Source organism: Rhamphochromis sp. 'chilingali', assembly GCF_963969265.1.
Source record: "Rhamphochromis sp. 'chilingali' genome assembly, chromosome: 9".
NCBI lineage: Eukaryota > Metazoa > Chordata > Actinopteri > Cichliformes > Cichlidae > Rhamphochromis > Rhamphochromis sp. 'chilingali'.
The window spans coordinates 24,711,349-24,736,923 of NC_137936.1; the positions used below are offsets into that span (position 1 = coordinate 24,711,349).

The 25,575-nt window shown below is 38.9% G+C and overlaps 3 protein-coding genes across 4 annotated transcripts; 1 reads left to right on the top strand and 2 right to left on the bottom strand.

Annotated features, from left to right (window-relative positions):
• Positions 1-2,065: 2,065 nt before the first annotated feature.
• Positions 2,066-5,012, bottom strand: LOC308402246 (somatomedin-B and thrombospondin type-1 domain-containing protein; the record flags this gene model as incomplete). The annotated part of the gene is given in 7 exon segments (XM_080890933.1): positions 2,066-2,183; positions 3,362-3,392; positions 3,395-3,432; positions 3,434-3,450; positions 3,454-3,529; positions 3,667-3,736; positions 4,931-5,012. Coding segments are annotated over 7 exon segments (432 nt in total).
• Positions 5,013-9,347: 4,335 nt separating this feature from the next.
• rdh20 (retinol dehydrogenase 20) lies at positions 9,348-14,294 on the top strand (the record flags this gene model as incomplete). Its single annotated transcript, XM_080891627.1, is given in 6 exon segments — positions 9,348-9,596; positions 9,598-9,798; positions 10,626-10,724; positions 10,972-11,117; positions 13,912-14,043; positions 14,174-14,294. Coding segments are annotated over 6 exon segments (948 nt in total).
• Positions 14,295-16,555: 2,261 nt separating this feature from the next.
• Positions 16,556-25,442, bottom strand: stau1 (staufen double-stranded RNA binding protein 1). Of its 2 annotated transcripts, none has more exons than XM_080892610.1 (15): positions 25,255-25,442; positions 22,418-22,701; positions 22,037-22,158; positions 21,797-21,953; positions 21,532-21,685; positions 21,252-21,423; positions 21,047-21,142; positions 20,686-20,898; positions 20,456-20,599; positions 20,191-20,337; positions 20,021-20,096; positions 19,623-19,942; positions 19,388-19,510; positions 18,783-18,862; positions 16,556-17,361 (listed from the first exon to the last, which is right to left on the bottom strand). In XM_080892610.1, exons 2-15 carry the CDS (start codon positions 22,599-22,601, stop codon positions 17,274-17,276), a joined length of 2,076 nt encoding a protein of 691 aa, XP_080748736.1. In that variant the 5' UTR covers positions 22,602-22,701; positions 25,255-25,442; the 3' UTR covers positions 16,556-17,273. The 2 variants fall into 2 exon arrangements, with proteins under 2 accessions (XP_080748736.1, XP_080748735.1); XM_080892609.1 differs by having other exon boundaries at positions 21,532-21,688.
• Positions 25,443-25,575: the final 133 nt, after the last annotated feature.

Sequence of the window (25,575 nt, forward strand, 5' to 3'; positions counted from 1 at the left end):
TCCATTTTGATTTTGTTACTTGAGTCAAGAAAAAACAAAAAGCAGCCAGACAAATATTTTAGGGTGAACTAAGAGATAAATATGAAATATGAAGGGCATTGAGCTCACACAACCCCTCCTTAAGCACCACGTGAGCTTCTGTCCTATCATTTCGGTTTTCTATATTATTGTAGTCAGGGACCATTTTTCACTGAAATATCTCTCAACAATGATGACAATCAATATATCACGAATGGGCAGCAAGCACTAGTGTAGAGACCTGAGATTTATCTTGGAAAAATATTACGCAAATGCACAACCATGTGCGCACACACTTACAAGTACTGAAATCCTGACACTAGCATTCTTAGAATTAAGCTTTTAGAAAGGAGAGAGCAAAGAAACATCAAGTATGATGTTTGATTTCATATTTAGACTGTGATACTGTGACACAATACCACCATAATAATAATAGTAAAAAAAAAAGTGTCTTTCATTTCTACATTTAGCTTCATTTCATTTTATTTGGACGCTTAAATCCACTCCATTTTCAAGGGAGCCATTCAAATTAATTGAATCTAATAGTATAGCAGACCTTTTAATTTCACCGAGGTTCCCTGTGGAGCAATCCGATGTGAATCAAAGGACTAAACCATGACTCTTTATCAAGACAACACAATCTAGTGACTTCTTTTACCTCTTCTTTATTGATACCAATTAAAATTAAGAGCACAAGTTCTCTAAGATTTTTATAAATACAATTCCTAATCATCCCATATGACTCCCAGCTGTACAGTATTAGGCATTTAGTTAAAATCTAAAAGAGAATTGAATTGTTTAGCTAGCTGCTAAATTTAAAAAAGAGGTTAAAGGAGTTTCCGTTCTTTTGTTTTCTTATTTCTTTAATTTATTCTTCAAACCCCACAGGACTTTTTCAAGGACGTGATAGTTTCCAAAACCTGGTGAGAACTACTGCTTTAGCAAGTAGTCCAATTCCACATTCTTTGAATCTAACACTGTATTACAGGGTTGGGGTCGATTCAAGGTGGTGCACAAGACACATCACACGTGGCGCTATAATAAAAAGCAGTATTAAAGCATGAGAAACGGACAAATTCAAACATAAACTATTTTTTCCCTATATTTTAACCTCTCAGTGGAATTGACCCCAACCTTGCCTAAGCCATCAGTCTTTGTAAAGTACACTGTTTCCAGGGAATTGAAAAAAGATATTTGAATGACCTTAGCCAGCTCTTATACAATGTTGTTTGTAGGTCCCGAGGCTGTCTGTTTTGTAAAACAAAAACAAAAAGAGAAAAACATTTTTACCTGTTGACTTTCTATGCTGTTGTTTCTGTATAAATGTTCTATTGTTCAGTGCATGTTGTAACTTTGGCGTTGTAACTGGTTGTGATTCACACAGAGCCAGTACTTTACATGTTAAAAGAAAGTGTCTCAATGTCCCAAGATATTTTTATTTCTTAATAAAAAGCAACGTTTCCCTTAAATGAATCAAAAATGAAATAAATCAGATCACTTTACATTTTGATTAAGAATTGTTGGCTTTGATTTCACTGTTTCCAGCACATAATAGTTCAACTAATGTTATTTTCTGACATATCGAAATTTATACTAAGCTGTTTGAGAAAGCTACAGTTGTGCATTGATCAGCACTATTCATATAAACAGGTTTAGTAACCATTATTCTGGCTGGGTGGATCAGGTGACCTCTTTTAGTCACGCTGCAGTAGACTGCTAGGGGCTTCCCATGATGCACTGAGTGCTTCTTCTTCACTCACTCACTCTTTCACTGTGTGTTTATACAGGCTCAGGCCCCTCCCTGAGCCTGCTGGAGGTTTCTTCCTGTTAAAAGGGAGTTTTTCCTTCCCAATGTCGCCAAGTGCTTGTTCAAAAGGGGTCGTTTGATTGTAGGGTCTTTACCTTACAATATAAAGAGCCTTGAGGCAATTACTGTTGTAATTTGGTGCTATGTGAATAAAACTGTAAATTTATGTAAGTAAAAATCACATGAAAAGTGATCATTGTATGTACAGAATGCAGGCCATCAGAAGAAAGCAGGACGAGGTTAGATGAAGAGGAAGCTGTTGACTGTTGAGCTGGAACAAGCTTCCAGCCTCCCCACACATCTCCACACTCCCCTGCATCTAGGGTTTCCCACTGCCTGCCACTGGAGAGACTGCCTTCTGCAGGGGGGGAAGGGAGAAATTATTTAGTGGTCACAGGTCTTTGCCTTAAACTCAAGTGATAAGCAATGTTGCCATCTAGTGGCAGTGGTCACTGTTAACCAATTAGGCTGAAACGATAAGTTTCAGATCAGAAATCTGAGATGAAAAACAAAACAAAGAAACAAAAAACCTGTGTTATTACAGTACAGCTGCACTTAAGCTAACCCTGAACCTCTCAAAATGCAGACGTGCAGATCAGCAGATGCACACGTATTGGCTCAGATACATGTATAACTATGTGCTCCAGCAGGTATGGACAGGATCCTGTATGCACAATAACTGTTAGCCAGGTTTACAGTAAGTATGTTCACTGGTATGTTAAATTAAGGAATATTTGTGTTTTTGGAAGACTTTTTAAAATTATGTTTTATGCAATATACCAATATTTGTATTGTCTTGTCTTTATGTTATTAGGGCTGATCCTAAATAAGATTTGAAAACATTTACCGGGTTCTTAAATCATAATTTTAGTTAATGTATTTTAATTACTTTTTAAAATTACTTTTGGCATTAGTAAACTGCCCCCTCATTCCCCACAGCAGATTAATCTCCTTATTTGTTTTCACACCAGATGCAACCCTCCCATCTATCCAGCTTTGGGACCAGCAGTGGTTGTTCACTAGCAACAAATGGACCAAATAAAAATAGATATGGACTAGTGCAGTGTGACTCAAATAGAAATTAGATCAGGGGTATTTAAGATAACTCTGCAGTGGCAGAAAGGTCACATTGGTGTAGTGAACTTAAATTTTTCTCCTTCACATCAAAATGATTAGTTTCTGTGCTGCATCAACCAGAAGGTAGCCACGACCAGAAGAACACTCGGTTTCATTCATCAATTTGACCCTACACCGGATCTTAGTTTAGAGATTAACTATCATGCTGTATTCAGTCAAATTTGAAATGCAGGTTTAGGGCACCTAATAGCTTTATCTGGAACCTGTAAGTCCATCTCTTATATACAGTCTATGGGTCAAGGTATGCTTGAATACCTTACCTATCTCACTTGATTATTGATATTTTCTGAACAACTCAAATCTAAATTCAGTGTTGCTGACTGTCAAGCACATCCTGGTGAAACAAAGCAGATAATTAGCTTTGATGTTTCCATGCAAAATACTTAAACTGTCTTCAGCCTATCCGTGTTGTTTTCCTCTTCGTGTTTCGTCCGGCAGCACCAGCAGGTGGCTGGCACACGACACACACAGTGCCCCTCCTTCAAGTGCTACATCCACCTGGTATGTGGGCCCTTACTCTGCTGGCAGCCTTCTGTTAGAAAGGTCAACCGAAAGTGGACACATTGCCTATTTTATACAAACAGACATAGACATGCACACAGGTCCGCACATGTGCACGCAGTTAACAAAAAAATATACAGTGAAAAAGCTAAAGAGTATAATTTCACATTTTTCTAGGTTGTCTCTAAGTGTTAACCTATCACATTGCTGCTGTGAGGGACACCTCTCTCTTGCCAGCGTTGCCATAGTCACACAGGGTAATAACTGCTGGAACTACAGCAAAAGCATTTATGATAAGAACATTAGTAGCACCATATGTTCAAATACGCTTTTAACCCTTTTACATTGTGCTAGGAAATTTTACATGAGTGGACCTGCAAATGAAGTAATTTCTGTTTCATTGTTTTGACTTGTACACGCCATTGTCTGTCATTTATACTACATGCAGTATACTGAAACTAGGCTATAAAACAAATCCTGCACTATGTAGTAGCTTCTTCCCACTTTTCCTTTCCAATATGATGATAACCAAAAATGTTTCTCATATGAGTGCTTTAATGCTATGTAGCATATATAAAATGACTACAGTCTGTAATTTGCAAGACTTTTACTGATACATATGAAATGACAATACACATAATAATAAACATATAGATCATACCTTACGTTTGATGTGTTAGGTATTATCTTGGTCAGATATAATTCTTCAAAGGGAACTGGTGATATTTTGTTTTTCATTACAGACACTACAGAATGGTTGTCACAAACACCAGCTGTTGCAGTTTACCCCTGAAAACGTCTTTATTTTGGCAAATTTCAAAAATTGCCTTTTTTTCACCCTACATCCAGATAAGTGTTAACTCTGTACAGAGTGTACCATGAAATAATTACAGGAATTTGACATTTGTTTTTAAAAAGAAAGTAAAAATGAACATTTGACTTTAAAGGGTTAAGTAGCACACCCTCAATTTGGATATTAACTTTGGGATAATGGAGATGGGTTGTTCCACATCAAATGCATATGTTTTTATTCAAAATACGTACATGCTGTGGAGAACAAGAAGAAAACATTATTTGTAAAGCACTTTAAAACGTTACAAAGTGCTACATGTTCAAGCATGAAGTCAAACATATGGTCATACATTAATTCCAACATGCACACTTTGAATTTTAAAGCATGGCCAAAAATAATGGGAGTGAGATCAAGGAAGACCTATCCTATAAAAATGAACAAGCTTCCAGCCAAACTTGTAGTCTGAGGAAACCCAAGTTTATGTGTTACAACCTCAAAAGTGTTGTCATTTCTGGATGTAAGATAAGAGACAGTAACAGTTAGAAGACCCAGTCTGAAGGCCAAAGCAAGCCATCAAAGATTTCCTAAAAACAGGTAGCTTGTTATGGTCTTAGCAGTATCAGCCCCCTTATCCATCTGTCAGGATCCCCTCTTTCTGTCTTTTCCCTCCATACTTCTCTTTCCTCTCAGGTGGGTAAGTCCCGCTGTTCCTCTGGGACTGGCAATCTCCTCAGTCAAACGCCAACTGAGCTTCATGAAGCACACCTAACCATTTCCTCATCAAGCTTGCTGTGTATTTAACAATCCATTCTTCCACCGATTCCTTTCCAGGCTGTACAGCTACTCAGTGGCAACACAATGATCTAGGTAGACAAGATTTTTTTTTATGCAATGTGTTCTTGCTTACCTTTTTGACTCACCTCTTCTCCTAGTTTTGCTCTCAGTGTGTTGTTTCTATATATCGCACTCATTTCCCCGTGTCTCAGTAGGTGGGTTGGAAAAATTATCTTGTTACAATATCTCTGCTCAGTACAATTAAAATTATGTCTGCAATAAAGCTTCTAAACCCGCCAACTGTCTCTGAGTCAAAATTTGCTAATTTGGGAATTTATGACACAACTTCTCAAATTTTGCCTGTTGTGAGATTATTAGATATGAATCAAAAGGAGGCCTCACACTTACAGATGCTCCTTTTTTCTTAAGAAGTAAATTAAAAAATGTATGACCCCCCCCCCCCACACACACACACACTTGTACTAAAGTAGGTTTTTACAGTGTCCTTGCTTGGAACAGCACTCTGCACAGAAAGTGCCCTTCTCAAAACTGGGACAGGGATTGCATAAACTGAGTGGCTCCTACAGGATTGTCCTGCTCCTGCTGCAGACCTCAGCACAGCCTGACCACTCTGTCTACTCACTCGGCACACGGGACACTGCTGAGGTAAAGAGTATATTGCTGAAAGCGGCAAAGACCAAAACGAGTGTATTTAGAGAATCGTGCATCTGCAGGTCAAGTTGCAATTTGAGTGTCATAAAATCCAAACATTATAAATGAAACAGGCACATAAAGGTGATTTTTGGATACACAGTACTATGTACTGCACACCATAATGTACTGGGGTCAGACACTTCATTGCCTTCTGGCTTTGTAATAATGTAAAACATTCACAAACCCTAAAATTTAGACATTAGTCTCATAAATACTGAGAAAATAATATTCCTCTTTTGAAAAATACCTACCTGGAGATGCAGTTTGAAAGTCCTGGCAACAGTCTGCAGTGATCACAGTAGTATAATCGGTCAGATCTCCATCCTGTACTAATTCATGATGGATCCTGGCCGATGCATCTCAGACCTCCATTAGGACAACCCACTTGGCATACGAGAAATAAATACGCTTGAAGAGAAAAATCAGTGACACACAGTGTTTATGGGAAATGACATCACAACTCCACCCAACACAGCAACAAATTTAAAAAGTTTAATGTACTATGCAATACTTTGAATGACTTTGAAAAAAGGCCAGTCGCTGTTATTCACTCGGGTAGCGTAAAGTAGGACTATTGTCCTGTCAGACTTCTTATCGTTAAACTCAGATTTCCAATTTGCTGCTACAGCAAGAGAAGAAGGAAGGGGTAATGTGTGGACATGAAATATTGGTTATAATCACAACCTCACAACTTTAAGACTCGCCCTGCACTGAAACAGGAAACGTAATGAAAAACAAAGACATGACAGCGTGGCTCATTTTTCTTCTTTTCTTGACTCTAACTTCCTCTATATGTATCCATAAAACTCCAGAGCTCTCAGAGGTATGACCTCATTTATTTGCTGCTCGAGTAAACAGAGAGACAACTCTCGCAGAGTACAGCACCAGGCCAAATAAGTATTATTATCGTTGCAATGCATGTCATAAAAAACACACATTACAGAACTAAAAGATTTTCAAAAGAATATGTTTTATTTTCTAAAGAATGCTTCTCAGACCAAAAGGTCAGATTCACAATGAAATAAGAGGAAATGATATCCATTTGGGAACAAGAGCAGATTTCAGTCAGTTACAATTTCTCCAGTTAGTTTATGATTTTATTGACACAGTGCTGTGAAAAAGCGTTTGCTCCCTTCTTGATTTTTTTCACTTTTTTTGGCTTAGTTATCACATTTAGATGTTTCGAGTAATCAAACAATTAATAATATGAGACGAAGATAACATGAGTGAAAACAAAATGCAGTTTTTAAATGATTATTTTATTTGTTATAGGGGAAAAAGCTATTCAAACCTACCTGGCTCTATGTGGAAAACCATTTGCTCCCTAAACCTATTAAATGGTCATTGCAGCAAGAACTACAGTCAAGTGTTTCCGATAGCTGTCAATGAGTCTTTTACATCACTGTGAGGGAATTTTGGCCCACTCTTCTTTGCAGAATTGTTTTAATTCTTACACATTGGAGATTTTTTTAGCATAAAAAATCCATTTAAAATTAAACTAATGTGCTCTTGGAGGTCATTTTTTGTAGGTCGGCCACAATCCAGGTAGGCTTGGATATCTTTTTTCTCATAAGAAATTAAATCATCATTTAAAAACAGCATTTTGTGTTTATTCCGGTTATCTTTGTCTAATATTAAATTGGTTTGGTGTGAAAGATCTAAGTGTGATAAATATGCAAAAAAAATAAGAAATCACAAAGGAGGAAAGTACTTTGCTCTGATCATTTTAATAAATTATTGATAAATTATTTTCATAGTGATTTTTATATTACTCTACTTATTAGGATAGTAATTATGAAATAAACAACATCTCAATGTTGCCACCCTGTAAAAACCCGACTGGTCATCATTTCCGGTTTTGACATGTGCTCTGTAAATATACTGACTTGACTCAACCTGTCTAACGTCTGCATGGAGAAACCCATGAAACAGGTTTTGCTTGTTATGGTCATTCATCCTGTCCATGCCAACCGGTTATTACTTCATTATATTTGTCTCCATTTCACAACAGGGAACAAAATCTGCTTTACTCAGTTTGTGCTAAAATATATTATATTCAAAGGTTTATTTGCAGTTCACAAAATATTGAAACAGCCCAGTTTTAAATGGCTCACAACAGTAAGGATGCTGAATACTGTTAGAAAATGTATCGTTATCCATGCATGTCCACCAGAGGAAGCAAGCAATGATACACAGCTCTGTACTGGATTGCTAAACCAGCACACTTGACAGAATTTAACATGTTAAATGCTTGTTAGACACAAACTAGTACCAGCTTAAAAAGCAGATTTGCTGTTTAAAAAAGAATTTGATGTAGAAACACATGCACATGGATTTTATCTTACCTTAATTTTGTTTCATAATTTACCCCCCACCACCTCTTTAATTCACATTTCAATATGAGAGCAAATTATGCATAGATTCAAACTGGGGCCATCCATCACAACTAAAGCACTGCTGTGGGATATGCATTGCCTCATGGTAAGTAAATGTTCTTTGTAAATCCTATAAAAATACATATATTAACATTACCTATAAAAAAATGACAAGAAATGGGTTAAAATGGCTATTGGTTGATAAAAGTGGCTCACATGCCAATGCTGAAAGTAAACAAGGCTTGCACTGCTCACCTAGAAAACAAGAACGTGATACACAGCAAGCAGGCTTCATGGGATATAAGTAAGAGTGCAGAGATTTATAGTTCATAGACATTATCTCCTTATGTTCTCATTTAATATGATTCTTGCTGCTCTACTGAGCAGCTGTAGAGCTGGGACCAAATCTTATCACTGAATCGTATCCCTTCACTGAACAAATTAAGATCTATCTTGCGAGGTAACTGTAACTAACCCTCAGAGCCACTGCTGTCCTTTTGTCTAAGATCTGTGGGAGTTTAGAGGGTTTAGAATATGTTCCTGGACTTTCAGTAAGCTCTTCTTTCTTGTTTGACTAAATCTGTATTATTTCAAAAATGCTAACTACGCCGCACTAATCTTTCGGGTTGCTTGACTTGGGTACAGGTGGAACTGAAAAGTTTATTAACCGAGCTTCTTGTTTCCCCATCACAAATATTTATTAGGATACAATTTAATTACTGATCACTTTGCCTGAAAGCTATATTAATGGAGCTCTGTATTAATGTGAACTAATGATGAAAAATCACCTGTCTCTATTATCCATTTAATAATTTGTCTCCATCATTTAAAGCAGTGCCTCACCACCTCTCACTTTCAGCCAATGTTACTGTATGCATACATAAAAAAAAAGATATTTTACATAAAGTATTCAAAGTATTTACTGAGGTGCATCTGTTAGTATTTGTCAGCTGTGAACTTTAAAAGGTTAAACCTGAACTCGCTGCAAAGCTGTTGGTCCACATTTTTCATCTATAATAATTCATACATTTACAGCTTAGGAGCTCAAGTTATTTCCTCTAATCTGGGAGGAGAGTATTTAGCCACAGTTGAAGACTGAGGGTCACAGGAGGAGGAAAGCACCAACTTGGTTGTAGGACAGGTAGGAAAATACACCTTTTCAGGTAACAGGGGTAAAGTCTGAGCTTCTGTAGGGTAAAAAAACAACAAAAAAACAAACAAACCAAAAATGATCTTTCTAATGGACCTCCAGATGATGCTGCTGGATGTCATTTACTTCATCCTGAGAAATTCTTTGCGGGTTATCTTGCCTCCATGCACCAAGCCCATTGATGGCGAGCTGGTGCTCATAACCGGATCAGGCAGTGGCCTGGGCCGTCTCTTTGCTCTGGAATTCACCAAGCAAGGGGCAGAAGTGGTGCTGTGGGACATTAATAGCAATTCCAATGAGCAGACAGCCAAGCTGGTGCATGAGATGGGGGGGAAAGGCGTACACCTACGCAGTGGACTTAACCAGCCGGGAAGATGTGTACCGCAACGCAGAGCTTATGAGAAAGGACCTTGGCCGGGACGTTACAATACTAGTGAACAATGCTGGAGTGGTGGCTGGGAAGCGCATCCTAGACTGTCCTGATGAGCTGATTGAGAGGACTATGAAAGTCAACTGTCATGCTCTGTTCTAGGTGAGAACTCAATGTTTAAAATCAAATGTATAGAAGACATTTCCCCAGTCACATCTGAAGCAATGAAGCTTCTTATTTGAGTGGTTTAACAGTCCAGATTTACTTCATCTTTCCAACTTTCTTGTTAGCTGGATATACTTGTAGATGCCAGTGTATCACAAAATTTTAGATGCTAAGCTTTGGGGCTTATCATAGCTTCTTTTCTTTTCTTTTTTCTAACTTGATTATCCAGAGCAATACTGTGTTTTTTATGAGTATGGTCAAAAGAAAATGTGTTCCTGTCTAAATATGCAACTATCATTGCAAACTACTGATCAGAAATCAATCAAGGTCACTAACCATGCACATCCAGAAGATAAATGCTGAAAGTTAATCAGCTGTGAAAATGCCAAACGCTGGAACAAAAGGCAGAATGGTTTAGCAGCACATCACAGACAATACGCATTACACAATCAAATCATAGCACATCTTTGGCCAGTAACTTTTACCGACTAAGAATCAGAGAGCTGGAATTCTTTCTTTTGGATTTCATACTGGATAATCTTTTTACAGTCGGCTGTACACAGAGCATGTTATTGAGGGACACTTGAAATGTAAAATTGCTTTGCGTCAAGAGCATTATCCCATTCACCCTATGGACTAGCAACTTTGACGTCAATCCTCTTATTAACAAGGTGCTTGTGCAACGTAAGCTACACATAATAACCTACACATCGAACAGTATTTAAGTCACATTTAACAACACTGCACAGTTTGTTGCCTCATTCCATTTTGCTGCTATGACAATGCATGTTTGTCTGGTTGTTCCTATGTGTGGGCCTCAGACAGTGAAGGCTTTCCTCCCCCAAATGAAGGCCCTGAATCACGGACACATCGTGACCATTGCCAGCGTCCTCTGTCTCTTCAGCACAGCTTGTGTGGAGATGAGCCAATGCAGGAGAAATACCGCTACAATAAGTCTATATGAGAATATAACTAATAAGAATATGGCAGCTTTATTATTGTGTTTTACACTGTTCTCTCACAAAGTCCCAAAATCAAGTAACACATTAAAATGCATATAACGGCACTGGCAGTCAAAGCAGGGCTGGCAAATCACAAATAATGAATATTCAGCATCTTTAAAAGCAGCGTGAATAAGCTCTGATGGATAGATTTTCTTTGTGGTAGGATTACTGTGCCAGCAAGTTTGCTGCAGTGGGCTTCCATGAGTCTCTGGCCCACGAGCTGCTGTCTGAGGAGGTAGAAGGAGTGAAGACAACCCTTGTGTGTCCCTACATCGTGGACACGGGCATGTTTGAAGGCTGCAAGATAAGGTATGCCAACATAATAATCATATACAGTTAAGGTCCAAAAACTATGGTGAGTGAAACAATTTTCATAAATTTGGCTCTCTTTCATGAAACAGTGACGATGTGACAAGAGTGCAGACTCAACCTTAAATCAAGGCATTTAACTAAAACATTGCATTAACTGTTGAGGAATTACTGCCATTTTTATCCAGAGTCCCCTATTTTCTGTTAATTGGAAATATCACTGAAGACAACAAGGCTATTTTTCTGTAATTCTTTATTTCTTTTCCTTTTTTCCCATTAATTAGATGGTAAAAGGTCTAGCGTTGACTCTCGAGGTAGTATTTTGAATCTAGAAGCTATATATGTGAACAAGTAAAAGAGAAATTAAAAACAAAACAAAAATCCATCACAGGCCAACTCAACAGTTTGGTACACTCAGGAACATTAAAATAAGATAAAACACACACAGGTTTATTTTTTAGGTTTATCTCTATCCATCTATGTAGAAGACTACAGCAAAGAGAAAATATAGAGTTCCCTAGAAAGTATGAACAATTCATCACCCTCAGCAAGAGCTAAATTTTGATCTAATTATTAGTTACTGTTAATCTCAAAGCATGTCTGTGTACTGTCTTCATCCACTCACCCCCAACCGGCCGCGGCACTCGCTGATCCTGGTTCTGCTGGAGGTTTCTTCCTGTTAAAAGGGAGTTTTTACTTCCCATTGTTGCCAAAGCGCTTGCTCATAGGAGACCATATGATTGTTGGGGTTTTCCCTGTTTTCTTTGTATTACTGTAAGGTCTTTACCTTAGAATATAAAAGTAAAGGGTGTTGTGATTTGGTGCTATATAAATAAAACGGGACTCATTTGAACTGAAAATTGAATTGAACTGAGAATTTAATTGGTTATTAAAAATTAAAGGTCTGTATTTCAGTTGTAGCTTGCCATGTGAAAAATTATGAAAACTGTGTCACTGACAATCCTAACATGTTTACTCCTAACTCTAAATTTATTTTGAGTGTCATAGTTTAGACACAAACAAGGAGAGTTTAGTCTGTAGACCTGAATATACCTCACTCACATACACATACAGACTGATCATTCTTTGAGGGTCCATCATACAGGAAGTGCAGAATTATTAGGCAAATGAGTATTTTGTCCACATCATCCTCTTCATGCATGTTGTCTTACTCCAAGCTGTATAGGCTCGAAAGCCTACTACCAATTAAGCATATTAGGTGATGTGCATCTCTGTAATGAGAAGGGGTGTGGTCTAATGACATCAACACCCTATATCAGGTGTGCATAATTATTAGGCAACGTCCTTTCTTTTGGCAAAATGGGTCAAAAGAAGGACTTGACAGGCTCAGAAAAGTCAAAAATAGTGAGATATCTTGCAGAGGGATGCAGCAGTCTCAAAATTGCAAAGCTTCTGAAGCGTGATCATCGAACAATCAAGCATTTCATTCAAAATAGTCAACAGGGTCGCAAGAAGCGTGTGGAAAAACCAAGGCGCAAAATAACTGCCCATGAACTGAGAAAAGTCAAGCGTGCAGCTGCCAAGATGCCACTTGCCACCAGTTTGGCCATATTTCAGAGCTGCAACATCACTGGAGTGCCCAAAAGCACAAGGTGTGCAATACTCAGAGACATGGCCAAGGTAAGAAAGGCTGAAAGACGACCACCACTGAACAAGACACACAAGCTGAAACGTCAAGACTGGGCCAAGAAATATCTCAAGACTGGTTTTTCTAAGGTTTTATGGACTGATGAAATGAGAGTGAGTCTTGATGGGCCAGATGGATGGGCCTGTGGCTGGACTGGTAAAGGGCAGAGAGCTCCAGTCCGACTCAGACGCCAGCAAGGTGGAGGTGGAGTACTGGTTTGGGCTGGTATCATCAAAGATGAGCTTGTGGGGCCTTTTCGGGTCGAGGATGGAGTCAAGCTCAACTCCCAGTCCTACTGCCAGTTTCTGGAAGACACCTTCAAGCAGTGGTACAGGAAGAAGTCTGCATCCTTCAAGAAAAACATGATTTTCATGCAGGACAATGCTCCATCACACGCGTCCAAGTACTCCACAGCGTGGCTGGCAAGAAAGGGTATAAAAGAAGAAAAACTAATGACATGGCCACCTTGTTCACCTGATCTGAACCCCATTGAGAACCTGTGGTCCATCATCAAATGTGAGATTTACAAGGAGGGAAAACAGTACACCTCTCTGAACAGTGTCTGGGAGGCTGTGGTTGCTGCTGCATGCAATGTTGATGGTGAACAGATCAAAACACTGACAGAATCCATGGATGGCAGGCTTTTGAGTGTCCTTGCAAAGAAAGGTGGCTATATTGGTCGCTGATTTGTTTTTGTTTTGTTTTTGAATGTCAGAAATGTATATTTGTGAATGTGGAGATGTTATATTGGTTTCACTGGTAAAAATAAATAATTGAAATGGGTATATATTTGTTTTTTGTTAAGTTGTCTAATAATTATGCACAGTAATAGTCACCTGCACACACAGATATCCCCCTAAAATAGCTAAAACTAAAAACAAACTAAAAACTACTTCCAAAAACATTCAGCTTTGATATTAATGAGTTTTTTGGGTTCATTGAGAACATGGTTGTTGTTCAATAATAAAATTATTCCTCAAAAATACAACTTGCCTAATAATTCTGCACTCCCTGTAGAAGGCTAAATCCAATTTTGCTCTTAAACGGACAAAAAAATGTCCTCAAATACTCAATGACACAACCTATGTATGAGTCTATTGCTAATGTTTCATGTTGCTTGATATTTTAAATGTTCCTTGATGTTAGGGAGGAAGTGGAACTGCTCCTGCCCCCTCTGGAGCCCCAGTATTGTGTTGAGCAGGCTATGAACGCTATCCTGGTAAACCAGCCATTAGTGTGTATCCCTCGCCTCACCTACCTGCCTGTTCTTTTCAGAGCGTGAGTCTCACAACCTTCACATTTTCCAGATACTAAATAAAGATGAATGCTTTTCGAAAATGTCCTTTTCTATCCATTTTCAACAGCTGATTACGGTATTTAAGCTTCTACTGTCTTTGTTCTTTTTCAGGTTGTTGCCATGGGAATCTAACGTGACCACTTATCGCTTCATGGGTTCTGACAAGTGCATGTACCCCTTTATTGAAACCACGAAAAAACAAGTGACAAATGGCTCTGTTGCAGTCGCCTAGTCATACATTTTTACACAAAGAAACAACTTTAGGAGTACAAATGTTAACAATACCTTCAAAGGTATTTCAAAGGGTCCACAATACATCAGACAGGACAAAAAAAAAAGAAAGAAAAAAATGTGGGTTTTGTGAACAACAGGCCAAATTGTCCATCTGCAGCCATGAGTCAGTCAAATGGATATAATAAAACAGACTTTACATTTTCAGGCTGATCATTTGGAAGTCTGTACTGGATGACAACTCAGCCAAGTAGTCATCAGCCTCCAAGAAGATTTCAATAATGCTCATATGAAATGTAAAGTGCCCTTGAAATGTTTTCACCATAAATCTGTGAAATGCCCAAACAGTGATTAAATCCTACACTGATCGAAATGGGAAAGCTTCTTTAATAGCTGTTATGCAATCCTCTATACTCTGTTATATTCACATATAATAAAATGACCTAAAACAACACCTACAAATGCTGTTAGAACACAGCAAGCGACGCGTCTGGTGCATTGTTTTCCTGTAAAGATCATAAACTGTAAGCAAGAAAAAGTAAGTAACACTGCAAAAGGGGAATTTTATTAATCTTTCTCTATGTAGACCAAGAATAATAACTTTAATAATAATGTGTCTAGTATTTATGACGTATGACTTACATATAAAAATATGTAATCAGAATCAGAATTGTCAGAATAAGAACTGTCCCTTCTAGAAAAAAGATGCTTAGCTCCACTGACTGAATGCTAATATGGACTTTTGAGTGGAAAATTCTGGACAAACTGCACTTGCAGATCATGCATGTATGAGTGCACGTGTAGTTTACGTAGCAGAAGAAGGCTAAAAAGTATTACTAATCTCACAAGACAGAAGTGACACTTCTGTCTTGTGAGATTAGCAATACTAATCACAGTCACTGGACAAACATTCTCTAATTTTATGCAAGTGAACGAGTATGACTAACGATGAAACATTTCCTGCAGCACAATGTGGTGTTGTAAATGTCTCTGGTCATAATTCCCAGAATGAGCTCTTGTTTGTGCACTCAAGGAAGAACAACTGAAAAGTCTTGGATGAGAAGATTCAGATCATACACGTTTGTTTTTATGAAGCAAATATTTGGTTATAACGCAACAAACGATTGCGTACGATACTGTAAAACTAACCCTGAATTCAATTAGCAGAATCAATATTTATTCAGATATAGATTTACTGTAATGATACCTTCAACCACTGAATGGGACATTAAAGGTGCAATAAAAGCAATTTAAAGTATTTTCTATAAAAATGTTAGCAAGCTATAGCCATGTTTATTGTAACCTCAGTTTCCTGCTCATAGTGTCTTAGTCTTCTGTTGTCGTAGCCCATCTGCTTCAGTGCTCCATGTGCTGTGTATTCAGAGGTGTCTTTGATGCATGCAGAGCGATCCAGCGTTTTCAATGGAGCAAATGTTTCATCAGTCATCCAAGTGACTTCTTCAGTCTCAGCAGCGTACAGGTTGCCGAGAACTTATTTGCACAAGCTTAGTTTCTTGATTTGCATATTAACAATCATGAAACTAAGCCCATGGCTCATTGTTATGCAATGGTGCTAGTTTTGGTCATTATGCAAATGCACTGTTTATAAGGTTTGGGAAACCTGCAGTCAGCTGGGACTCAAGATGTCATTTGGATGAGTGATTAAACGCTCCTCTGACTGAAAACGCTCTGTTGTCATGAACAGAATCAACTTTCAGGCAATATGTTCAGACGTGATCATCTGCATGTGGTTATTTGAGTTACTTCCGCTGGCCTATCAGCTCCGAGAAGTCTGGCCATTTTCACCTGACCTCTGGTATCAAAAAGGCTTTTTCACCCAGAAAACTGCCCCTTACTGGATATTTTCTCTTTTTCAGTAAACAACTTGCTACGAAATAGTTATTTGCTGCAGATGATGTTGACAGTATCATAAACAGTTGAATATTGAGTCAATTTTATGTTCTACCTAAATAAACTGTCCAATCAGGGCATATTAGACAATATATACCCCCTTGATACCAGTTTATGAAATGTTCACTCCGTGCGTGCTTGCTGCAGGGGCTTTATTTACATTTTTTTAAACATCAAAAAAAATGAATCACCAAAATATGCAATCTGCCCAGAGATTCACAAGATTTAGCATATGTGAAGGATATTAAAGAGTTAGTATATCTGTAACAACTCTTAAATTGGCCAACATCAGTGCAAAATCATAATCGAGCACACCTCTATACATTACAAAGAAAGAGACAAAATGGCAAATCTTAGTTTTGTGCATGTAAGCACATTTAATTACCATGGGGAGCAGAAAGAGTAGGGAGAGTTTGACATAAGGGAGGAAAAGGGATTTTCAAGGAAACTGGTGCAACAGGGAAACATCCCTGCCACACACAGATTCGACAAGATCACATTACAACACGCTACATTTAGTCACAGATTCTTCCCAGCCCTACATGGTAATGTTGATAACACTTCACTTGTGGTTGTTGATATAAAGCACTCTAGGAAAATCAGAGGTTCGCCAGCTGCACCCTAGACAAAGATCTAAACCATATTGAGAATATTCTTTAATGAACTACCTCTGCAGGGGACAAAACGTAAAACACTTAAAAACAAGAGTTAGCAGTTCTCACAAAGAGTAAACAAGTTCTATGCAAAATAAAGAGTTCACAGTAAATCACTTCTTCCTTTTTCTCCTCCCCTTATCAAGCACCCCTCCTCCCAATTGATTGGCTAGGATGCAGCTACTTTTTTTTCCCTACAAAGCAACAGAAAAATAATGTGTACAATTAAACAACATCAAGGAGGATAGTCTATTTTTCCTATTAATCTTGTTTAACTGTGAACATTTTGTAACGGTGAATATGAACAGTGATGGTTTAGAGTCTACAGAGTCCAAAGTTTCCTGTAGCCTTCTAAATCTGACTAAGAACACAGTGTCTGAGTTTTCTCTAGTGCTTTTACAACCAAACCTCATAATCTAAACAGTGCCATCCAGGGTCTGTGCCAATGTGCTTGAGTTAGCCTGTTTGATGTGCAAGTCCCCTTCAATTTCTTGTTTGCCACACCTGCGGAAAATAAAAAATTATTAACTTAGCTGAGCTCTCACATAACACTCTTTTTTTTGTCTCCATACACAAGTGTTTATTGAAGTGGAATATATTCACTTCATTTTTAAAAATAACATGGAAGAATTTACATGTGACAATTCTGTTGTGTTTACAGAGCCCCGCATCATTTAACATCTAACAAGATGTGGCGTTTACTTCTTTCTACACCCCTTATAAGCTCAGTAACACAATAAAAGACAGAAACCTCTTTGTGACTTGCATTTGCTGCACAACTAGCAGTTGCGGCACCACTTTCGATCAGAGGGTATCGGCACAGGTTGCCTGATGAGAGGCAACCTGTCTCCAAAAATTTGTGGTGTGATTTTGACTGTGGTCACTCTCAGAGAGATGTATTATTTGTTATTTGTCACCAAAGCCTAATTTAAAAACATAGAAAGATTGCTAACATGTTGCAATCAGAGTCAGTCTGCACCGACTGGACTTAACTACTTGCCAGTTGGTGTATTCTGGTTATACTCTGATCTAAAAGCAAAGCTGCTGAGCGTCTATGTAAGTTTGCATTTAAATCCCCATCCAAGTTATTTCTGCATTTCTATTTCAAATTTATAAGGTTCGGGCTGAATATAGACAGTTAATGTCAATTTCTATGCATGTATAAAGGGATAGAGTTGCAAACATTTTCCATTTTCACCAATTTATCACAGTTAATATTGTATTATCACAGACAGATTGCACGTAATTGCCAGCTTGACCCTGTTCAACTGAAAACTGATCGCAGACTGACTCCATACTCACACACCAAAATTGCTTTGAAGACCGCAGCTGACTAACAAGTGGCTCAAACCTGGTCCTGGGTTTCAAACCAATCATTTCCAAGGTAACAAGGTCACAAGTTCATCACACATAATCTTTGGTTGCATCTCCAACCACTGTTTAGTGTCACTATTAGCATAAAAAAAGCATCAGACGTCCAGATTTTCTTCTTCTTTTTTTTTGAACCATCCCACACACACTCTTCCTCCTTGAACAATCTAAATACACGAACCCCAAGGATGTATTCTCGTGCCATCTCAAACTTCAACCTCACATCATCTACAATGCAACTCAACTTAATCAGAGAATCAGGTGTGTTATATTGTTAGTCCAATATGTAGATATAGGTAAAGTTCCCTTCTCTATAACACTACACCACCAAAACCTCTTTTCACTCTCATTTTTACTTTTCAGATCTAACAGACATCTATGCAAACTGACATCACTGTATGTGATTCATCAGATTTTGGACAGCTGCATTTGTCTGAAGGTTTTATTTAACTCTTTCCTGACTGGAACAAGAGAAAATGAGGTTTTTAAAGACGTAACAGCAATGAAAATGTAAATGTTTTACAAGTTGAAAGGCAGTGTTTCTCATAGCTTACCCAGAAACTGGTCCATTTCCTGTCCTTTCGTTTGACTGCTGGTCCAACTCTGAGAGCAACTTCAATATGTTCAGTGCAGCCTAAAAAAATAAGCAACAGTATGCGTTATCTGAGCTGTAACCTGAAAAGTATGAGTCTTGGAAGTCTTACTGTCTTGGAAGAAGCAACAAAAAGGAATGGGAGTGCATGAAGCAGCTGGCTTATACAGCCCCTATTTTGGAAACGGCTGGCCTAAAGCCTTTGTAATGTGTCATCATGACATTAACAGCAATCGTGTGCCTTTTGGTCACACTTGCACGACTCCACACAAGATTTATTCCAAATCCTCTTCATGGAAAGTTGCTGGGATAAAGTTAGGAATTATTAAATGTGTTTTTCTGTTAGTAGCAAGGGCTCGGGACTTGCACACTGAGAAAGAAACCCGTATTACCTTTGAAAGCTCCCTCTTCCACTCACGAAATAAATATTTAACAAATGATTATTATACATCAACAGCTGACTATACCCCCCATCACTGAAAATATATTTCCCTGATCACTATTGTGGCTCACTCACAAAGGGCGTCAATGAGTGTTAAATCTGTAGTTTCTGAAATAAATACTCACCATATCATGACAGGATTCTACATCTTTCCCAATCCCATGACTGATGAGCGGTGGCTGGGAGGAGCAGTTAATCAGTGACACAAACTCATTCTTATTGTTTTTGGGAAAATCCTTGTATTCCACCTGCAAGCAGATGATACATTTTAAATTATTTATACTAATTTGTACCATAAAAAACAATTTATACAATTCAAACTGAATAATTAAGCTCATGAAAGTCAAACCCATTGTTTACCTGTAGACCCTGCACAGATGCCAGATAGCCGAGCTGTTCCGATGGCCTGGTTAGGGGGCCGTGGGGCAGTTGATTCATGTTATTTTTAGTCTTCAGGATAGTCTCTGCAGTCAGTGATGTCCCAGCATAAAGCAGCTCGTTGGCAATCATGGCAGTGATCGTGGTCTTGCCTGGGTTGGGTATACTTCGACTGTAGTCCTTGGCCTGGGATCCTTGGCAGGCCCCAACTGCTTGTGCCACCTCAGGCATCATGGGCAGGATCCCTGCAGGCAGCTGCTGGTGGCTCAGGTAAGGCAGGCGGAAGTCCTCCTCCTTGGAACCTTTTGAACAAAAGGCTCCAAGGTTAATGATTTTCTTCATGATTGTTAATAGTTTTTTATTTTCCCATCAAGTCTTACCCAGTGTCCCCTCCTCTACAGAACCAGGTTCGTAGAAGGTCACTTTGCGCCCATCACCTGGCTTTTTCACTGGGGTCTAAATATAACAACAATTTTACTATATAAATATAATATAAACATTGGCCACCTAACTTATTTATGAGACTTTCCTGAGAAGGTCTAAGCAGTACCTTTTCATCAGTTTTGAGTGCCGGTTTTGGGGGTTGAGGCTGAGGCACTTTATACCCCAAGAGCTCCAGCATTTTCTCTGCTGCGTTCCTCTTGGCCACCTTCTTGCTGGGTCCCATTCCCTCTGCAGACTGCCCACACACAGTAACCTGGACCAGAATAAACAGATGGAAAAGATGAACGAAATGAGAAATTAACAAGCGGAGACAGAGGAAAGCAGAGACAGATGTTGCATAAGTGCTGCTGCCTCGGCTGCAGCTGACTCACCTGCATGACAAACTCCCTGCGCCGTGGCAGCCCTCTCTCTGTCACCATGCTATACTCCGGCTCCTTCTCCTTCTTGGCCTGCTGGATCTGAGCCAAGCGGCTGATGGGATTCATTCCCTGTCCATATTCTGGACTGGTCTGCAGCTGTTGGCACGACAGGTTAATGATTGCTTAAGGAAGCCGTTAGGTGTGTAATCACTATCCCAACTCTAGTATAAAACTTGCACTACCTTGATGATAGATTTGGTTTTCTTTTTGATGCGGGGCTGCGTCTTTTCTACACTGGGTATATGGGGTAGTCTCTTCAACTCTCCCAGCACAGCTGCTGCTGCTAGCTTCTTTGCAATCTTTTTACTTTTTCCCTCGCCCTCTCCTGTGAACTCGCCAACTGTAACACGCACTACAAAAGTCTTCATGTGTGGAGGGCCCTCTTCTTTTAAAACCTGGAAAGCAAAAGTGGAAACACCTGATGTAGGGGAGCATTTATTCTATTAAACTCAATAGATTATGGGCAGAAGGAACATGCAGTGGAGTACAAATTGGTGAATGACATAAATCCCCCCCTAAATGATAAATAAAATCCATTTAAACCTCAAAGCTGACAGGTAAGTTGCGTTTAAGTGCAATTTCAAAGACTTGACTGATTTCTGATTTGTTCAGGTTCTCCTCCTCGGGCTCTCCATTCACCTGTCAAAAAAGAGGACATGTTTTAAAAAAAACAAAACAAACAACAACGACAAAAAAAACCCAGAAGCAATAAATATCACAGATGCCGAGTGTGGGCTTCTTTCCTCACCACTGGCAACTGTTGCAGTATTGGCTCCTTCTGCAGTACTTTCAAGGCCTTGGCAGCAGCATCGTGTTTGGCTAACTGCCGCGTTCGTCCTTTCCCAAAAAACTGCTGGCCTCCAATAGAAAGCTCCACATGATATAACATTGGTCCCACAGGAGGAAATGGGTAGTAGTACCTGGATGACAATTGAAGTTAAATACAACCCATTTCCCCCCCATTTCCTCAAAAAAAGAGAGAGAGACAATAAGATTTCTGCTCAGATTTCTAAATGATGCAAACTCACTGTTGCATAGAGCGCTGGTAAGGCCCTGGAGCCCGCACATTGTAGTTGAAGTTTGGTGGTCTCATCCCCGTATATGCGTCGATGGGTTTATAGAGAGGCTTTTTACCAAGTTTGATGCATAGTGCACTCAGCTCTGTAATATGCGTCATGCCATCTGCTTTGAGATAAACAAAAAAAACCAAAAATGAATTCACTGCTTCTATTTTACAAGGTGTTAGCAACAATTAGAAAAGAGAATACAATAAAACCAGTGGGAAGAGCGTACCTTGGTGCTTTCCTGTGCTGCGGGGTGTCCTCACAGTGGGTTTAGGGAGTGTAGTCTCAGCGAGGGCTGATGCAGCAGCGGAATGCTGAGCTTTCTTGATACTGGTCCCCTCTGCCTCCCAATGCTGATCTCCCAGCGTGAGCCTCACTGAGAAAATCTAAAATTGATTCTCCATCATTAGCACAAAGTTGCAGCAGAACAGGACAACAGTAATAATAAAATGATGTGAGCAACTCGTACCTTTGAGTGAGCTGGCCCTTGCTCACAAAGCAGCTTATATTCAGGTTGAATCTTGTTAAAACGGGCTAACTCATTCACCAAACACATAGGGGTCTTCTCTTTAGGGTTTGCCATGTTAGATACTGTTTATGGAAAAGAAAGATCCAAAATTCTCTTTATAACTATCTACAGGAACCATCATAAAGTCTCACAATCTCATACACATACTATCTGGCAAAAGCATTCCAGGTTCTAACAAATTTTTTAACAAAACATTGCAATAAAAGGGGTGTGAGATGCATAATGTGATCATAAAAACTAAACAATAAATCCCAAACTAATTAATTTAAATGCCATCACCGATAAGTAAGCTTTTTGACCAAACAAAATCAGAAAACCTACCTGTGGTGCTATTGTAGGGAGTGGCTGACCCTGCGGGGAGAGCGGAGCTCCTGATGGGCTGGCTGGCGCTCTCTGACGGTAGGGTGCCTGAGGCACAAGGGATGCTGTAGCTAGGCTGTGGCTGCAGGGGGGCAGAAGCAGCGGGCATGGGGCTAGCTGGACACTGAAACTGGAGCTGAGACATCCTCGCTGCTATAGCTAAGTTAACAGTAAGATGAGGTCAAGAATATAAATTTACAGTGGGGGAGGACTGCTGATTGAGGTGATCTGAATGTAGGGTCTACCTGGAAAAAGAGGACATAAGTTTTCAAATAATAAATAACTAGAATATAAGAAAATCTTCATTTTGAAAAAATAAAGCAGCATCAAAACCTTCACAAGAGCAGAAATCCTAGAAGTCAAAGATAAAAGGTGTCAATTGCAGGACTGTTAAACAAAGACTTAAACACCTGAACAATTTACTTACAAGTGAAACAAAAACAGATAAGGGAACCAAGAGTAGCACCGTCCAGCAGTCAATCAGCACTGCTGTACACTAAGCTTAAGTCAACCTAATATTATCAGCTACACTAAAAAAGTAAACAGCACTATGTGAATTTACTATTTATTTTTCTGCATTTTGCAGTTGCCAAAAACAAAATGTTCTTTCTAGCACATTCAATCAGTCAGGAATGCAATGAAGAAAGCCTGGCTTTTTTACAAAACAATTTTTCTTTTTATTCAAGATGTAGAAGAATGTGTTTTCTTTTGATTCAAACTAATGTTTCAATACAGTCCACAGATCTCAAATGTAATGGTAGTGCATTCCATAGTTTGAAGCTGCAACTTTGAAAGCACAGTCTCTCTTTTTTTTAGTCTGGCAATAGGTGTCGAGCAGAAAGACTTGAATTATCTGCACGTTATATAAGGACGAAAGAGTTCACGAATGTAAGCAGGCATTTGATAATGCACATCTCTGAAAGTGATCGCCAAGATTAAAAAAGCAGGATCGCACAAGACTATTAATACTTTCCCCATAAAGACATCATTTGAAAACTTTCCCTGTACCATTAATGACAAGTTTTGAATCTCTGTATATATCAATAAAGATGTGATCTTGGGGCCTTAAGAATAGTTTCGGTAGCTGCCCAGGTAGAGACCACCTGCACCGACTTCTGCCAAACACGCACAGTCATTTTGTTCCATAAGTACGCCTGAAATATGACACAAACTGCTCAGTTCAGAAGAGCTTCAATGGTTACTTCCAGTAATAACTAAAATGTAATCAGCAGCCATGCAGTGCTTTGTGGCATCATTAAAGTCATGAAGGATAGATATTTTTGGAACATTGTGAGGTGAAGAAAAAGAAATGTACAATCAGATATCATCTGCATAACAATATGAAACCCATTTAAGGTGGTTTAAGGGTATAAATACATTTCATTGTAAGTAACAGACATTTGACAGCATAGCATGAAAAAAAAAAATCACTCTGGTAGTTAAATACAAATTTTGTGTTCATTTGAGCACTACAGACAATTTGCCAATTTAAAGAAAAGCAGGACAGAAACAGTAATATGTGTTGGTCCCAGCACAGGTCACCCAGTTTGTCTATACTGGGGAGATAACTTTATCAATCAGCCTATAAGAACAGTGTTGTGCCCAAAACGGATTAACAGCCTTTGCCAAAAAGCGATTGGCTGTATTTAAACTGCTAAAAATAACTTGTTGGCCTATACTGTGTAAAACATATGTCAAATGTATCCCTCATGAATGATATCAAGTTATCTTGAGCCACAAACAACATTCCTATCACATGGTAGAATCAGTTTATGGCTATTATATATCCATTTTTAACAAGTTAAAAAGTTTCATTGACAAAACAAAAATGGCTTTTTAAGAGTAATCTGGCCAAGAGGACACCAGAAACTTCAAGAAATATAAAAATAGTTATTTAAAGGTATTTTAAATGGCCAAAAAGGACTGGAAACATGGGAAACAAAAACGCATGGAATCACTGGAAATCACTTTTTGTGCCAAAAAGTGATAATCTGCCAAGTGACCAAGGGAACACCGTAGCCATATAGTGCCTATAATAATACAGCACAGTAATGTTTATTAACAGCATTTTCGCTGCCTTGATCTCACAGTAAGGATGCTGCTGATAAAAACTCAAATCACTTTTTGTTCTCATTCAAACCACAGCTGGGAGGGTCCGTGCTGTCAAAGGGGCCCTGGGAGCCTTCACTAACTGTGATAGAGCAGAACCACCATTTACATGCAACGACTGTAACCTGCATCTCATGCTAAGCATGGTTAAATACAAAAATAATACTAATAATAACTAATTTGTTTAAGAAAAAATGTTTACTATTAGCTCGATTTACAACACGAAAAACTGAGGCTAGGTGGTTAGCTGATACAGCCGCTTGCAAACAACCACGATTACTAACTGGTAGGCTTTCTGGACCTGTATATTCGTCAATGATTTGACTAGCTGTGAGCAGCACAAGCTACTGGCAGATAATTCCTAATTAAAATCAGGCCGCCGGGTGGATGTACAAGCTTTACAGGGGAAACATGCTCGCTAACTAGCATATTCGCTACGAAAGGCAGGGGTGGACATGATAGGACAATCTTTGCAAAAAAACAAGACTCGTTGCTGAACAGGTGCTGAGAACAGCAAGACAACGCCCACAACTCACTGACAACAGCACTTGACATGTGTTTATTAAATTAATACATCAGAAAAAAGGGGAGGAAACATCTTGTGTTTAATTCAAAGCGAGTCTGGGAGCACCCGGTGTCACCGCTAGCTAGCTAACGCCGACAAAGTCTGAGCACAAAGTAAAGCTCACCTCGTCGCTCCTTCTGTGCGGTTTTTAGTTACTCCATATGACACGCTGATTTACGGTCGTTTGCTTTTGTTAATGGCCAGTTTGGAGAATCACAGTGCGTTATTTTGATATCGAAATGCGAGCGGTGAGGAGGTGGACATTGGGAAGACAGGGCAAACACTAAAGAGAATGGCACTATCTCGCTTCACTCTGCAGGAAGTGACATCGACTAGGAGGAAGTACTTCCACGATCTCAAATATTATCATTCAGGACCGAGAGGCTTGTGAAGCACAAAGGAGTAAAACAAACATGTTGAGGTCAATCACATTTAAAAAAAACAA